The 18,008-nt window shown below is 42.3% G+C and overlaps 4 protein-coding genes and 1 non-coding gene across 5 annotated transcripts in view; all 5 read right to left on the bottom strand.

The window, feature by feature from the left end:
- Window positions 1-3,403: 3,403 nt before the first annotated feature.
- PADG_03663 (uncharacterized protein) lies at window positions 3,404-4,726 on the bottom strand (the record flags this gene model as incomplete). Its single annotated transcript, XM_010761244.1, has 1 exon — window positions 3,404-4,726. The coding sequence occupies one exon, from the start codon at window positions 4,724-4,726 to the stop codon at window positions 3,404-3,406; it is 1,323 nt and encodes a 440-aa protein (XP_010759546.1).
- A 1,805-nt stretch (window positions 4,727-6,531) lies between these two features.
- On the bottom strand, window positions 6,532-6,605 carry PADG_11644. Its single transcript has one exon. It is a non-coding gene; the product is annotated as a tRNA-Asn (tRNA).
- Window positions 6,606-8,476: 1,871 nt separating this feature from the next.
- Window positions 8,477-10,135, bottom strand: PADG_03661 (uncharacterized protein; the record flags this gene model as incomplete). Its single annotated transcript, XM_010761243.1, has 1 exon — window positions 8,477-10,135. The coding sequence occupies one exon, from the start codon at window positions 10,133-10,135 to the stop codon at window positions 8,477-8,479; it is 1,659 nt and encodes a 552-aa protein (XP_010759545.1).
- A 2,671-nt stretch (window positions 10,136-12,806) lies between these two features.
- Window positions 12,807-14,017, bottom strand: PADG_03660 (uncharacterized protein; the record flags this gene model as incomplete). Its single annotated transcript, XM_010761242.1, has 2 exons — window positions 12,807-13,757; window positions 13,907-14,017. 2 exons carry the CDS (start codon window positions 14,015-14,017, stop codon window positions 12,807-12,809), a joined length of 1,062 nt encoding a protein of 353 aa, XP_010759544.1.
- A 2,812-nt stretch (window positions 14,018-16,829) lies between these two features.
- PADG_11643 (uncharacterized protein) overlaps window positions 16,830-18,008 on the bottom strand; it is a gene marked incomplete at both ends in the record, with an annotated part of 1,442 nt that continues 263 nt past the window's right edge. Inside the window, one exon of the mRNA XM_010761574.1 lies at window positions 16,830-17,113. Within this exon, the coding sequence (XP_010759876.1) occupies window positions 16,830-17,113 (284 nt within the window). The remainder of the gene's footprint in view (window positions 17,114-18,008) is intronic.

The following is an 18,008-nucleotide window of genomic DNA, read 5'->3' as shown; positions in this document are numbered from 1 at the left end:
GTTGAATATGGTTTTAAAACTCGGCTATAAAAACCGGGGTTACAGGTAGAACGTGGTTTGTAAGTTGACCCACTTTTTTAAAACATGATCAACTCGGCTCGCCTCACCTAAACAAACACAAGTCTACATAATTTTGTACATAACTTACACCACACATGCTTAAACACTCATTTTCTCTCTCTTCATTCAACCTCACCCCGCCCTCAACACCAGGGTTGGGGATAGGTTAGGATTAGGGTTAATCGAGAGTTGAGAAATATGCTAGAATCACTACAGTCGAGAGGTTCATTTCGAGATGTGTGAGAGAGAGATGTGAGGTACGGCTCGCGTATAAATGGGCGGGTGTCATGATTTATGCCATAAACCCACGCCGACAGTTTTTCCGGGCTGAGATTTTTAAAAACCAGTTCAGCTTTCTTAAACCCACGTCCAACCTGTACAGCCTTGGAAAAACCTTAAGCGTGGTGGTTTAAGCATTCAGACAAACGGACTCCTCAGTAGAACTACCTACACTAGTTGGGCCATTTCTCACACAACCCCCTCCCTCACACATCTCTATATGCTCTTGACGGTAGTTGATTGTAGCATACTTCTCAAGGTCCTAAACTCGTACTTAACCCTAACCTATCCCTAACCCTGGTGTTGAGGTTGAAGAGATATATGTATTAGTAATATGAGTGAGGCGTGACTAGTGTGTGTAGTTTTAAAGAGAGGGTATGCTGCATTCAGCATGTTTACAGAGGTTAATAGTTTGATCATTGGTTGTAAAAGAAAGTGGGGCCCAAACTTGGGGGGGGAACAAACTGAAGTTAAACCTCTTTGAACATTCAGACACACACCAGTCATAACCTCTCATATCTCTCACACACATCTTTCTATGCTTTTGATGATAGTGACTTTATCACATATCTCAGAATGAATTTTTTTTTTTTTTTTTAAATTCTCAACTAAATCTAATTCTAATCCCTAATCCTGATTCTAATCTATCCCTCACTGGTGTTGGGGGCGGAGAGGTTGAAGAGAGATGTATGAGTAATTATCATGAATGTTGGTAACTATGTGTGTAGACTGCGCTTATTTGTTTTAGAAAAGTGGGCCCACCTATAAACCATGTTCAACTTCTTTGTAAGTATTCTTGAAATAGTTAATGCAACAGCGGGGTCCATGGGATGTTGTTGATGTCATGAGATTTTGCTGCTGAATGGAATGATGAAAAGTGCATCAGGTGTCTTCTTCAATACCCCCCTACCAAAAGAGAAAGGAAATATTTACAAAAAGCACAAGGAGTTAAGTGAACAGTTTTCCTTTGGCAACTGATAGTTACAACATCGCAGATTCATAATCCAAACAAACAACCCAACTGAAGATAGCACAAGGATCACACAACGCGAATCCCAGTCCATTCCAGTACCCAGACATGCATGAACCTCGGGTCACCCCAGCACAGCAGGTCAGCACAATTGGGCCCGTCCGGGGGTTCAGCTTTTCTTCCTCCCAAACCCTCCTCGGTTAGTGGCTCGGAAGCTATCATGTCGCAACCAGCTCAACCGCCAGCAAGCGGAATCACACCCCTAAAATAGCCTAGAGCGAAAACAAGCAGCATGCATCGTCGATGTTGTCACGGTTCGGTCTGGCTGATCTCATGATCTCATGATCTCTGGAGATTCCTGGCCTGGCGTCCCGCACTAATTGACTTCATGGCAATGACGTTATGATGTGACGCTTGCGCAAGAAATGTGAACATTTCACATGAATCCTTCCAAGGAACCTGTCTCGGTCTGAGAGCCTGATTCATGCGTGGCGCGGGAACTCTGTGATTCGATATTAAATTCGTGATCCTTCGAGTCTGAAATGCCGCGTCACGCCAAGCCGTAAACAAAGCGAATCTATCCACGTAATCACGTGATCTATATTTGATGGAGCTTCGAACCCTGCAGCAGCTGACCCGGTCAAAGAACCATTTTTTTTTTTTTTTTCCATCCATTCTCCCATGGGAACAATTGTACTTCAATTGATTGCATAAACCATTTTATTTTCCCGGGAACACATCCATGGATTTTGCTTGATTGGACCGCGGACCAGTATTCTGTTGAAACGTGCAATGTGTGGAACCACCCGAACAGAAGCGGGAGAGCAAGTGGTGAGAAAACTTAAATGTGAGCAATAGCTATCAGCCCTGTAACTCCCGTATAATAATAATATATATTGACAGGTAATTAAGGACTGTGACTGGGTCTTTTCCGGACCAACTCGGTGAGAAACAATCAATCGATGTTCCTTTATTAAACCTTTTTTTTATAACCTTTTTGTTTTATGTTCTGTCATGCAGTTGATACTTCCCTCTAACTCAATAGTTCGGTTTGTTGGGGAATCTGAAGCGTCTATACCGGGATTCGGAGCCTGGTTGTCATGGTGAACTGGGAGTCCATTGGCGAATGTCATATTTTGACACATCACAAGATCGACTAATACTCCATAGTTAAGCCCCGGGAAACTCCACTTTCTTCTTCCTTAATGTTTTTCTGGATGGTACAGTTGGTTTCAGTACACTCGAGTTCATGGATTAAATAACAATACTGCACGGCTGCTGTGAGGTTGTTGAACCTGCATTTTTGTGCTACAGTTCCGTTGAAGCTGGTGACATCTTTTCCTTTTTTTTTTTTTTGTCTTTTACTCTTTTATCAGACTATATCTTTTCGAAGCGGTCCCGTGTTCCAAGAAAGGATGATAACTAACAAAAATTGAATCTGTAATAATTAGGTTTGCCATACAACCTCGGGGGAAATAGCTATCTATCTAATATATTCCATCGCCCTACTTTCTGCTCTTCTCCAAGCCCTAATTGTGGCCCCATTGAATTTGTGATAATTGAATAGCATATTCGATTGCTTCCTTTGGAAGATCGAGGGCGATGAAAACACTAAGGATTGGCAGTTCGTTTGCAGTTCGTTTGCTGCAGAGGCATCTACCTTAGGCATCATTCCAAGATTGCAAGGAAAATTCATTCAAGATATCCTGTGCGGGCATCAAAGACTTGCCTTTGGGGATGCAAACCATTTTGTGCCTGCAGTTACGGAGTACACGGGGTCTAGTTGATATTATTGTTCGAAGAAGCGTTAATCCTTTAAGTTTACATCAATGCTCAGCTCCAGCAGAGAAGTTAACTACTGTTTTAAGAATCAAAAGTTGTCTGAAATTATCTTGACCTAGAAACTATATTTAAAATATTCCCTAGGTTTTTGCTGCAGCTCGTCATTCCCTCTCGTTTTATTCTCAAGTTCGACGCGGGATATGGCAAGCGGCTAACCGCTCGATGTCGTGTCGCTACATCACTGTGGAAATTCCCTTATCAATTCCTCATCTTGATCCAGCGAAGCTCTCATATCCTAAATAGGCTGCCCGATCAAAATGCGCACACGCTGACGAAGTTCCCCGAATTGGCCGAATTGTGCATCCCATGTTCGAAGACAATATCTTCATTGTCCAGCCAGTCAATCTGGCTATCAACCAGCTTCGTCTCCCCCGTCCGACAATCCATCGCCACAAGATCAAACGGGTAAACATGATATAAAACCGAAACCTTCAAATTTGGCATCTGCTTCACTGCCGCATTTGCCCCCTCAATCATCGTATTTATCAGAACTTCCCTCCCACACGGTCCTGCTACCATACACGGCATCGCAGATTTGGCACCAGTTACCTTCTTCAATGGATCATACAAACTCAGATGAAATACAAACTCCTTCCGCGCTGTCGTATGTCGGGCATTGCTACCTATGCTGCCACTGCCAAAAATCTCCGGGCAAATGCGATGCATTCTCACCCTCAACCGTCGCAGGAACGGAACGTACATCCCGATCAGCGAACATATATGCTCCTCCTTCGCCAAGCCCTCCCTGCTATCTGCATCCGCATCCGCATCCACATCCACATCCACATCCACATCCATATCCTCCTTTAAAAAGGCCGATCCGCACGTATCCAGCTCCAGAACCGTCAGGCGCTGTGTTGGAATACTTTTACACAGACGCCCTACGGCGTCCTCGTGCAGGTAATTCTTCATCTGTTCGAACATATGCGCCTGCATGCGACCACGCCTGTCCAACTCGCCCATTGCCTGGAAACGGAATCGGGTCAGCGTCTGCAGCGTGCCGAGCCACTGAGCAAGGCGCATTATATCCGCCCTTGTCTCCTCGGCCCAGAGGGCAAGGATTGTGAACCGTTCCGGGATTCCTTGGTGTGTCGTGGGATCGAGCACTGCTGGCCAGTTCGAGTAACCCGCCAGTTGGACGGAGAGGGATTTTATCCGCGATGCCGTGAGGGTAGTGCAGCCATGTACAGATCCCGATCTTGCTGTTAGATGGGTACATGTGCATGTGCCTGTACTCCCTTGGTGAGGTTGCGGTTGAGATTGCTTTTGCGTAACCATTGAGTGCTGCAGCGCGGGGAATCTCTTCAAGCCGGTGGCGGACAGTTTTATGTTTTCTAGCAGAACCATTGAGGCGATGCTGTACCAGTACTTGCATATAAACAACCCGCCTAGGTTGGCAGCCCTGAGCTCATCGACACCGACATATTGGAGAATCTCAAAGAGGATCTCAGGAGGCAGAGTCGTTAGATAGCCGCCCTCAGTGCTACCACTGCGGTTGTTGGGTGTGGTAACAGCGTTGGTAGTGAGGATCTGGCTGTTGTGATTGCGGTTGCTGACTGTATCCGTCACCAGCATTATTTTTCACGATATGTCCAAGCCTTGCTCTTCCAAAAGGGACTCCTGCTGGTTCATTGGCCGTGGAGTCGACAGTGAATTTAACTACTTAGGTGCAGCGGAAGTTGTGAAGAAAGATGTCGGGTTATTTTCTATGAAAATAAAATTTTGCCTTGCAGGTCATTTATATTAAGCTAAGGAACATCCCAGAAGATGACAATAAACTAGAAAGCAGAGCGCATGAAAAATTGGAAACAGGAGACTATCAATCGGAAAGATCATACGCGCAATCCATAAATGATTCGTTAATTTTCGACCAACTACAATCGATTTCGACTTCCAAAACTTTTTGCTACTTCAGTTCTAGCGTTAGGGTCCATGGATCAGTAATACAACACTGATCATCATCAAGGAAATAAAGCAACCATCCACCGTGCACCAATGGCAAAATAATCCATATACCGTAGCACACGCCAATACATGTGCACTCTCGATTTCACCTGGAGAGAAAACGGACGACAAGGGGTCTCATCCGTCCTGCTGATTGTCTGTGGACTCATGGCACTCTTCGCAAGTAATACCAGCAGACGGATGTGATAATCTACGTATGTTAAGCACGTACATATATGGATATACCAGTGGCGACGCCAGCATTGCCATGGGCGATATGACACCAATTTTACATAAAGACCAGTAAGCCCGTTCCAGCTCCCAGTGTCTAGCCCGTCCATCGGTGCATTTAACTATTTAGCTATGCAAAGCACCCACCGTCGCTTCAGCCGGACTGTGTTGGCTGCCGAGGATGCACTCTACGTATTTAGCGATGGTGTGCGGTTTCAGGTTTAGGAATATCATCCTCATGATAACTGTCATCCGTTCACGTCATCAGAATTCCAAGTCTCGGATTCTGTGTAAAACTTTGGGTAAACCAATTGAGTAGACCAGAGTGGATCATTTGTTGTTTTCTGACGGAGGTCCAGCTCAAAAACGGAACAAGAGAGAGGAGGGGAGAGAGAGAGGGGGGGGGGGGTTTGGAGAGGAAGTGATGGATGATCTGCGGAACATCGGTTAGCATTCCATTTCATGGAGCATTGTTTACATATCCAGCTCCCTTGCTACATTTTGGACTGCAGCTGAAATGCCTTCGAGGCAGGGAGAGAAAAGAGCCTCATCTCTAAGCTGCCAGAACGTGTGGAATGCGTCTGCGCTCAAGGGATAGTAACAGTTGACTTGGGCGGTAGGAGCACAACGATTGAAGTGACGAAATGCGGTGTGTCAGGAGGTCGAACGGCGGCTAGGAGGCCATCGCTAGGATCTCTTTTTGTTTCCCTATTTTCTTGGTGTACTCATGTTCAAGGGGATGCGACTTTCATAGCTTTCAAAATTTTCCCGAGGTTTGTAGAGGCAAACGGGGCTCAACAAGGGTTATCGTTGCTAGCCCTAAAGATTGAGTTCAAAACATATCGAGGCAATAACAGAATTATCCTGTTTGGCTTCTTTTCGAATTCCCTCATGGAGTGCACATTTGGCTGATATTCTGGATGTGGCTTCTGAAACCAAGCGTCACTTTTGGGCTGCCAGTCGACAGACGCAAATATAACTAACTGTTCATGTGCAATCCAACGGTATATAAAAAGCATCACTTATGATGACAATGTAGCTGCTGAGTAGATCCGTCAGTATGTGCGTACCAGAGAGTCACGGGCAATTACTGCTATCCTTGGTGGACTTTGTACATACAGTCCGTTGAGCGCAAAACCCTTACCAAAATAAAAAATGATGGTTGAAGGAAGAAAAAGAAAAATTAGAAAAACAATCAATGACTTCGTCCCTGGGAAGGCTCGAACTTCCAACCTCTCGATTAACAGTCGAACGCGCTAACCAATTGCGCCACAGAGACTTATCCACGATTTCCAACTGCCGGAAAAGTTATTATCCGGACGGCTGGCATCAAGATTGCTCTAGAACCCCTTTATCCAAACGACTTTTCACAAAAACTTCACGCACCTATAGTCGGAACTTTCAGGAGAATCTAATTGACCACGGAGTCCATCTGCCCGGAGTGTAGTCTCCTCCAGATGGCCAGAAAACATTAAAAGAGATGACTGGACTGAGATCAATGAAGATTAGCAGAGCTGCGAGCTTCAGTTTCTCCCTCAAAGTTTTCATTAACGCAGGATGAGGCACCAAACTTCGTTTTATGATACAAAAGGGCCCGGCGGATCACTGGCTGTGGCCACATACACACCAGGCGTGCTATGACAGTGCGTCAGGAGCTCCTGGTAACTATAGTTACAGTCCCTCTCATCTTTACAGACATTGAAGAGTTGGCATTTTGACAACGCTTCACTCTCCTATGTCAACTTGAACATGGCGGCACACTACTCAAGCTGTGCACCATTCATATCACCAAGCCCGAAGGCCCAGGCTGTCATAGGAAAATTATCAAACGGGCAGAGTATAACTAGTTAGTTAACTAGTTAGTTAGTTAATAGTTGTGGATTTTGGCAGCTATATAAAAACAAATAACCCCTTTTCTCACACCACGTTCTTGTATGTCTTTCCACTGCTAATTTACATACAAAACTCGGTTTGGTGGCGTGTTTTAGAGCAACCTAGTTCCGAAATTCGCAAAAACAAGAAATATAAGGAGGAGTGGGCGTTTTGACGTGGTTTTTGGTGGATATATTCTGTTAATCGGCCGAGGTCCGATTCTCCCACGAAGGTTGATCCACGTCTGACAGAAATACTAAGTCTCAAATTTCTTTCTCTTACTTAAACACTCCAGACACTTTTCGGCGAAGGAGTGAGTGTCTGCATACCTGGACGCTTGAGGCTCGAAACAAGAGTAGAGGAACGAATTTGTTAGTTTTCACTAAACCTAGGGTCGGGCCACGATTTGCACCGGTAACTGTGTACACGGTGTTTTGAAGTCATGCTCTTGTCAAATGCGGTCTGCTTTTTTAGTGGGCGATTAGAAGTGGTTGTTTAGTTAATGGTATTCGTTCATTTTAAAGGAGATGATGTATTACAGAGAATGTGAAAGGGGGGGGGCTTTGAGGGGATTATTACCGTATCTAATATACTATTTTTGAAGGGTCTGGATGGGATGGCGGGGATGGATGGATTGCACTAGACTGGAGTTTAAGACGCTTGTAAGGCGGGACCCATAGTTTGTCGAGTTCTAATAGCATGTAGTCTGTCATAGTACATCGTCAAAGTGAGGTTCGAAAAGTCAAGGTACTTTATATGGGTTTTGACTCTGTTATCTACGTGCTCCCAGTCCAGTGGGAACATATGCTTTGTTGTGATTAGTCGATATGCAGCATCACGGGATGATATGAAGTGTCCGGCCAATGGTTCTAATTAGCCTAAACTTACGTAGGGGTCTTTGTCGATCACGTTTTACCCAGGCGGGATGACGATGCTTTACGTTGTGCGTTGAATAACCTAGTAAATGGGTAACTAACTGGCGGTTTAACTAACACCATTATTCACGGTATCCATCGAGACTGATAGAACTCATGTACACTGGTTGATGGCCAGTCGAAATTACACAATGAGCATGTAAGATGCGCAGAATGAGACAGCCGCTAGTCCAACACGGAATATATTGAGAAATGCATATTGACATGGTTAAATGGAAGAGGGTATGTGCACCTTGTTCATCATGACGGGCTAAAATGGAGATAACATGACGCTAAAAAGAAAAACCAGCCAAATCCAAACCCAGTCACTCTCCTACCCATCATTATTGCTGACTAGATGTCATTACTCCCACAAAACAGTAATATACCCAATCCAGCCTTTTCGCATTTTCGGAGTAATCTCGGCTTCAGTAATCTCCTCAAGGCCTGTTTGCAAATCGACATCATAGGGAGAATAGAGCCAGGGTTCATTTCTACTGCAGAAGCGGTGGACCAAGTATATTACCAAAAACACCGGCAGGCCGATGTAAGACGTGCAAAACCCGGCAACTGTCCAGTTGGAAGGGAAGAAGTTCGAAAATCCATTGAGCAGAACGAGAAATGGGAATCCGACGATGCCCGCCCGGGCACCCCAGGGCTGCATGACGGACTTGTACGGCCGCTCGACACCTTGAGCATCGACCGCCTTGCGGAAGCGGAAGTATATGATGCAGCAACACGTCCAACTGATAAATCCGGAAGTATTCGTCAAGCTGACCAGCCACAGGAAGACGGTTGAGCTGTTGTTAGTGACAGTGAGATAGGATAGAAGTGAAAAGAGGGAGCTGGCTATCAGCGCCATGTAGGGGAGACCATAGCGGTTGCAGGTCTTGAAAATGCTGGGCGCATTGCCTGCTACAGCGAGGGAGTAGAGCGATCGAGAGGACATGTAGAGGTAAGAGTTTCCGGAACTCCAGGCGGAGAGGAGGATGGCCGCGTTGATGATCGAGTCCAGCACAGGGATGCCGGCATGTTTTATGCCCAGCACAAATGGTGAAGAGGCCGCACCGTATCCACCATCCTTGAGATCTTTGAGGTTAGAGGGGCAGATGACGCCGATGGCGAGGGCGCCGAAGACGTAGAAGAAGAGGAGACGGTAGAAGAAGCGGCGCGATGCTTGGGGGATGTTGCGGCGGGGGGACTCCATCTCTCCTGCGGTGGTGACAACCAACTCGGGAGCGAAGAGGAATGCGAAGGCACCTAGCACGACAGTTTGAAGAAGCGCGACAAAGCGGCCAGTGTCTCCAGTGAGGATGTGTTCTTTGGCTGCCCCTGGATCCCTCCAATAGTGGAATCCCAACCGCTGTCGCCGCGGCCCGCCTCCCAAGAAGAGAATGAAGGATAGCATGAGCAGGCCGAGCAAAGCGATGACCTTGAGTCCAGCGAACCAGAACTCCGACTCTCCGTACCAGCGGACAGGCAGGGAGTTGAGGGCGATAATCACAACCATGAGGATCGTGATCCAGACTGCGACGTGGACGTCCGGGTGCCAGTATTCAATGACCATTGAAGCCGCTGTAATTTCGTTGGGCACCAAAATACCCATGGAGTACCAGTAGAGATATCCAAGCGCGAAACCCAGGCTTCGGGAACAATATCGGTATGCATAATAGCTCATAGAACCGCCGTGGACGGGGAGGTACGTCGCCACTTCGGAGACCGCCGTGACCACGCCGAAGACCAGAAGACCCATGAAGATGTACGCGGAAAGCAAAAAGGCCGGCCCGCCTGTGTAGAGTGCAAGACCACTTCCAACGAAGAGACCTGTGCCGATTGTGCCTCCAAGGGCCATCATCTGTACATGTCTTGATTTGAGGCCGCGCTGGGTCCTGGCGTACCGCTTGTCCAGCAACTCGGCTTCGACCAGAGCGCGGATGGCATCTCGATTGACATCTCCCTTCTCGGGAGCTGGGGAAGTGCCCTTACCCTCATCCCCAATGTGAATTCGTTCTGCATCGCCCATATTGGACGAGATGCTTCCTTTTAGTGCAACCTGAAGACTGGAGAGGTACAAATTCAGTGCATTGGAGTGGATATGTGCGGGATATTCGAACCTTACAATCTGCGCAGAACGAAGGAAAGAGAGACAAGGGAGAAAGGGGAGATCAGAAGAAAGAGGATGACCAACCACACGGAGCGGGATAGAGTGACTGGCAAGAATGAGGAGTTTCATGAAAAGTGGGGATTTGACTGGGTTATTAAGGAGTTTTCGAAACAAGATAATCAGATGCAAGGATCGCTTTTCGCGGGGCCAGAAATCATGAAGCCATTGTTCTGTGTGTAGAAAAACTTGCCAGCGGTCTAAAAAGGAGAATTATCTGGTCAACGCGCCAAACGGACTGATGATGTCTGTCTGTATTGAGAATGTGCTCGCCTCACGCGAGAGTTTAAAAAGGCAATTTTCGCGAGCAGCCATCCTCCCGGCTGGACCCCCAGAAATGTGTATTGCTGTGAATTTCACTTGGGATTGACTAAGAGCAGCAAACCGGGGAAAAAAAGAGACTAGTTAGCTAAGGGAGTTGCAGATCCACAGCTTATTCGCGCAGTGATAAATAATGTGGGGAATATCATCGTAGCAGTCGAGGGAGGCATTGAGCCGAATCATGGTGCGCAATGATATCATTATGAAGCAAACACAAAGAAAGACTAAAGCGCAGTTTTCGGGGAAAAAACGACATATTCCAAACCCGCTTTGATAAGGAGTAACTTTTGAAACGTTTTCCTTCCCCGACACTCTAAACACATTGCTGCCTCCTCTCCACACTTCCAAAATCTTTTTCAATTCTGCCTCCCAAGGGAGACCCTGGGCCCCCCCCCCCCCCAAACCTCCCCCTCCCCTCCTCCGGGGAAGGCCGCTGGAAATTAGGCATCGCTGCCCACCCAAGGTGCTAAGCTTCCGGGAGCCTGCTAGCCAGAGGGCTAATGAAAGCTTAACTAAAGAGGAGCTCTAAATTTGCAGGCTGAGCAGCGTAGTAGCGTCCAAACGGCCCCCACAGAAGAGAAAGCCAACCCACCATGGTTTTAAGCCACTGCCGGAAGCCTATTCAAATTCCGATGTTGTAGTTAACTACGAGTACCGTGGCCCACAAATCCGTTGGTCTGGACATCTTGGTAGTTAATGGATAAAGTTCCTTGTTGTAGATTGACTGCTATTTTTGAGGGTCTCATTTTTGAATGTCAGGGCCAAAGGCAAGAGTTTTCTCTTATTTTTATTGTGTTTTTGTTTATTTATATTACCTGCCATTTATTCACGGGTATGTTGATGAAATGACCAATATTGACATGTTTCCTTGTGGAAAACCTCCTCTGCCAGGTTGGCAGTAGATAAGATAACTACATCAACCAAATCCCGAAGACCTCAGACGTATGATAACTGGCACGAAACAACGCCAGAAAACAACACTCTGAAGGCCGGATTTGTCCTGTCACTGGAGGGCCATTCAAGATCTGGTTTCATTTACGCCCGATTGTGTGCGGGAGTTGTTCAACAGCGAGTATTTCGAAGTGGCCAAATCCAGGAAAAACTGCGTGATTGGGGCGGAAGAGTAACTAAGGTTCTCGTTGAAAGCCAAGCCCATGCAAAGCTGGGGGTTGACTTGGTTGGTGTGGGCCGGGTGGGTTTCGTTACTTCGTAGTTACGCATGACAGATTCAGATCCAGACTCCACAACTACTACACGCCCACTAGATTGCAAGACAATTGAGCTTAATTCACTGAAACACATGAAAAGAGAAGAAACAGTGGAATAATATACGCCTCTTTTAGAGTTGGGTGTCAAGACAAATGAATAAGCCAAGAGTCAGAGAGCTGAAGTTCAATGATTAAGGGATGGCAAATTTTTCAAACCCAGGATCATTAGTTAGTTAGTTACTGTCCAGCCAGAGCGCCGGTGAGAATGAATATACCAGGTTTCTCTGCATATCCTGGAGGCGGAATGTTGGATGGCGAGGCAGGCAACGCGGCTGATGCATAAGTATCTGTTTTTTTTTTTTTTTTTTTTTTTTTTTTTTTTTTTTTTACCAGGTAGCCAGAAGCCTTTATCGAAATTATAAGGGTGCTGACGCTACAGTGACGTCCAGTTAGAAGGAGGACCCTATGAGATGAGAAGGAACTTCATATTTACGCCAGTGCTATATGTTGCATGGAGTCAAGAATGCATATGTGTACTCCGATAAAATAATGAAATGAACGAGGGTGAGAGTCCCTACAAATGTGCATTAACTCAGAGCCGTCGTTAACGTATATGCCGCAAATAAGGTCATACCCCGGAATAAGAAAATCAGTTGACAGGTAAAACGAAAGACAGATGAAGAGAAGCTTTGACAGAAAAGAAGAGAGAGGGATAAATGGAAAGAATATAAAAATAAAAATTAAAGCTCTGGATCCTTCACCAAGTCCACTACCTCAACTCACCCACGTCATCATTCACGATTCTATCACGGTACCTAGACATCTAGGGCTTAAATATTCCACCTAACCACTCCCTGAAACCTCCGATGAATAATACATAATTCGTATATGTCGTAACTAGCAAGTGCTATAAAATCATGTCTTCATCCCACGCATGCATATGCTAGAACCACCCCGCATCCACGCCAAGAAAAACCAGGGGTGTATTAAAATACCGGGCCCCCTCAATCAACCCAACAAGCAACCAAACACTTCACCAATGCCACCGTAACATCCCTCCCAATCTCAATACCCGCCTCATCCGTCCGCCCAGGCACATGCAGAAACACAACACTCCGATTCCTCCGCTCCATATATGCCTGCGCCAAGCTCGTATAGAAGATAAACTCGCAGAGATACCTCCCAGCATCATCGGAGAGGCACAACTCTGCCGTCTGCGGTGCGAAGGATCGCCATGTCTTGAGGAAACGTGCGTCTGGCGGGGACGGAGAGGTCGGTGTCTTGGGTGCGGTTGAGGCAATGGTGGTGGTTATTGTGTTGCGTAGTGTTTGCGTTTGGTCTTGGACTTGGTCTTGTTCGTCTGGTGATGGTGAGGACAAGGGTGGAGCTTTTGTCCTGGCCGTGGTAGTAGTAGTGCTAGTAGTAGTAGTAGTCAATGTGGTGGTTGTGCCACCTCTAGTGCTTGTGATGAAGGTTGAGGTGCTTGAGATATCTCTGGTAGTGTAGACAGCGGTAGCTGCTGATTTCCTCGGAGCAGAACTCTCGTCACCATCATTGGTGGATGTAGTGGATGGACCCGGTCTAAGCACAGCAGGCAACCCGGCCTCTTTCCAGAGAGCTTCGCCCGCCTTGAAGCCAACTTGTTCATCTACATCGGTGATGTTGTAGCCGTCGCGATGGGCCACTGTTTCGACTGTGTAGCACTCACGGGTGGAAGCCATGCCGATATGAATGATAAGATCTGGCGGGCGGCCATCATTGTCTTTCTTGAAGCTTTCAATTATTGTGGGCACGGCGGAGCGAACGGCGGCATAGGAGACGCGGATCGGCTCCGGGTGGATATGGATGCGGGCATAGCAGGTGGGGGAGGTGGGGGAGGCTTGGGGTAGAGTGACTGTTTTGGGCAGGGCTGAAGCGATCAGGTACGAGGGGTTTACGGCGTTGGTTTTGAAAGGCTGTCATTGTAGTTTTGTGTTTGCTAGTCAGACGGGTACGGGATATTTGCGTAGGGTGGGTGTTACGGCGTGGGATATCACCCCACACTACAGAGGGTAGGGTGACACATGGAGGAACACGATAGCTAAAAATTGGGTCTTTCACATACGCCAAAGCCAGTCACCAGCACATTGATATCCTTCACAGAGTCCCTGGTCACGGTAAGGGGATTTGGCACCTGTTCCAGCTCGTCGGACACGAGAGGGCCAAGATCACCCATGTTAAACACGCGAACACTAGAAATATGGCTATAAGGATGGGCTCAATGTAAGTGTAGCAGCAAAAAGCCCTTCGTCGGTGATGCCAATGAATGTGGATAATGGGCATTAATATGGCGAGGCAGGAGATGTGAAGTTGTGTGTGGTGTTGTTTCTGTCGATCCGGGTGGTTAGTTACCGACTGGCTGCCCGGCAAAAGTTGGAGATCCCAGGGTTTGAGGTCCGATTCCCCGCACTTAACTAGTTAACGTTATGTCAACGACATTCATTAGTTAACTAACGGAATTCCCAAGCGAGTCAGCCGCCAAAAACTAGATGAGCTTATTCTTTTAATCTGAATTATCTACACTCAACAACCACTTATTTAAATTAAATTAAATGACACTAGGATTAGGAAAAAACAAGAAAGAGAATATTATTAGTACTAAGAAGCTGCTGTAGAGCTGAGAAACAACGAGTTCAAATTCTCAAAAAGTAGTAGCTGGCGTGCATCTTGTTTCTTTATGTCTGAGAGAACCGCAATTGCTGCACCTCAGTGGCACTCACTCATGAATGTGGCATCGGACCTGGGGCCTCAGGGGCAGGGGATTAAATAACTGCCTGCTCAACAGACTCATCAGATGGAATTACTGTCTCAACAGCTTCTTCTCTAATTATTCCTCCTTCACATTGAATTTGGTATTTAGATCTTTGATGTTTTTGCTTCTCTTTCTTATTTGCACTGAATATATTCTGGTATTACTTCTTCATATTAGTAGCACTAATCAGTGTATGTTCACAGGCCTTGATAATTTGGCCAAATCCTTGTACAAGGCTCTGAGGAGCGTTCTCAAGCCCCTGCTTCATAAGATTCTTGATCTTATTCACCTGCTTCTGCAATTGACAGAAATTGCTAGATGTTTGTAAAATTCAGAATGACTCCGAGTTGTTTGATTAACTGTTTGAAAAAGTAGATGTTTAAAGTTAAACATTTAGTTATTGAATAATTTGATCAAATTCAAATGAGACTATAATAGTGACTTTAAAAACACTTTGAATGATCAAAGTCTTGAAGATCTTTCTATGAGCTGTAGATTAAATATTTTAAAAATTAATCTTCTTAATGATATTAAGCTTAAGTTATTCCTGTTAGATATAAAGGTTGTAAAAGATATGATAAATATATTTTTTTTTCTTTTAAATATAATTAAATTTTAATATAAAATAGTTTATAGAATAAAATAAAATAAATATTAATTCTATATAAATTTATAATTTAATTAATTATTAAAATTAATATTAAGTTTTTAATTATTTAAAAAGTTTAATTTTTTTATAAATTTTAATTAAAAATTATATATAAAAATAGAACTTATAAATTTTTTATTATTAATTTTATATTAATAAAAAATTATATATTTATAATATTTAATAGTAATAATTACTTTAATAATAATAAAAAAATTTATTATAAAGTTAGTTTTATTAAAATTATATATAATTTTTCTATTTAAATTTTATATTTAAATAATATATTTTATGAAAATTTAAATTATTTTTAAATAATTTTAACATTTTTATATTTGATTTAATTATAATTATAACAGTAAAAATAATAATATTAAAATTTTAAATAATACTTAATTAAATTTAATACTTAATTTATTTTTATTTAAATAAAATTAAAATTAAAAATAATTAATAAAAAGATAATTAGTTATATTTTTATAAGTACTAATTATAAAAATATTATTTATTTAATTAAATTTAATATTTATTTAATAAATTTATTTTTCAATTTATTTTGTAAAGTAATATAAAATATACTACATAAATATATAATTATATAAAATTTAATAATTAAAATTATAAAACTAATTATAAAAGTCAATTAAGTATATTATTTTTATTAATATTATAAAAATATTATATATATAGTTATATAATTAATTTAAAAAATAATAATATTTTAAATATTTTTAATCTATATTATTTAAAAATAAAAAAATATAATTAATATAATATAGAATAAAAAATTTATTTTTAATTAAAATTTATATAAAAATTAATTATATTATAAATTTTTTATAATAAATAAGTATCTATTTATTTATTTATATTTATTAATATTACTTTAATAGTATATTATAATTAATATATAAAATAAATAAATAAATATTAAAAATTTTTACTTTAAATTATAAAAGTTATTTTAAATAAAATTTATATAAAATTTATATAAAAATAAATTAAATTTAATAATTAAATTTATTAAAATTTAAACTTAAAAAATTATAATTATAATTAAATAATTTATACAAAAATTAAATATTTAATATATAATTATTAATAAATATATATAACTATATATTTTAAAATAAAATATATTATTTATTATTATTTATTATTTCTATTTTTTTTTATAAATTGATATATATTTTTTTTTATTACAAGTTTATTTTTAAGAATTATTTTATTCTGAAGTAAAATTTTAGAATTATATATTTTAAATTGTTATTATATATCAAACTTGCAAAATTATCAAATTCTAGTTTACAGATATATTAACAAAACACTTGAAGCTTTGTATAATCCTTTAAATCAAATCGTTACATGCTGTCAAATGAAACTGTCACAGGTCACAAGACCTCGCCAAGGTGCGCTTGTGGTACCGCCGCCCCCCCTATATACCTTATGAGTGGTTCCTCCGCGGCTCCGCTGCCCTTCTACACCATATGATATCATAGTGATGACGTTCATACTTCCCTGCTTTTATACGAGATGGCTGCAGAGAACTACGCCGCTGACGACGTCAAGAAGGCGCCCCTATCTCCTCTAATCCGGGTAGGGTGTCATCTGCTCATTCCACAGAAAACAGGAGCCTGATGGAAGCTCCATATAGATGGTTTTCTGACCCCGCTGTTCAGAAGGTCCCCGATTCACTCTTAATATATCTGAGTTGCTGATATACGCATACAATCCTCTATGCAATAGCTTGTACCCCCAATCCTTAATTATCTCTTCTATCCGTAGGCATGTGCTCGACTGCTTCCTTAACTTGAACCACCCATTCGGCTTCCCATTTAACCAACCGTCTCGGCGTCGCCTCGTTACAGAAACTAGATTACTAGTATCTTTTGTTTACATTCCTTCTATATGGATCTATTTCAATTGCTTAAAAATATAATTTATATATTCTGCTCATTAAGCCAAGCAATTGCTTATAAATTAATTATATGTAATTACATATTGTCAATTCTATATATAATTTTAATATTTATATTTTAAGGTGTTGTTAAGATTGATAATGTATAATCAATTATACGGCTAGATCGAGGTCGTTGATGATTAGAGTAGTTACTTAAAATCTATTTTTGTTGCATTTAACCACTTTAAATTTTGAGCATGTTGGGCATGACCACAACCATCCCACAATCCATACACACTGTAGGGTGAGATGTTTATCAAACTGCTCATGTGAAAACACCGAAGCCAAGAATAAGAGCTTTCTCGGAACGGTTTATATCGGCAGTCTCCAATAGAATATAGCATTCAGCGCTTGAGTGGTCTATATACTGGGTTGACTTTAACTCGGTTAGTTAAGCATGAGATAAGAGTGAGTGTATATTATTTCAATATCTCATTGTTCTCACAACAGGCGATACAGTTTGCTGTACATTATCAAATGTTATTTATTAGATTCTATCTATAATTTACGTGTATAACATTATATTAATACCTCCTGACTTCATGCAGTCTGTCTGACCTTAACAGCAGGCCTGATAGTTAGCGAATTCATGATTGTCAACTTCAAAGAAGGGTGTGACTCTCGCATAATAACTAGTAGTTACTGCAGACAGAGCTCGCAACCTTATTTATTTTCTTAAGTTACCTGTGATATTAATATCCTTCTCTCAAAATAGTTTAACTCTAGTCAACCACATCTTACCTCACCTTAAACCATGGTTCATCATATATGATTTCCTCTCTCACTTTGACACCCGTAAACTCTAT

This window comes from Paracoccidioides brasiliensis, assembly GCF_000150735.1.
Source record: "Paracoccidioides brasiliensis Pb18 unplaced genomic scaffold supercont2.4, whole genome shotgun sequence".
In the NCBI taxonomy this organism is placed as follows: Eukaryota; Fungi; Ascomycota; class Eurotiomycetes; order Onygenales; family Ajellomycetaceae; genus Paracoccidioides; species Paracoccidioides brasiliensis.
This window is presented reverse-complemented; position numbering and strand designations above follow the sequence as displayed.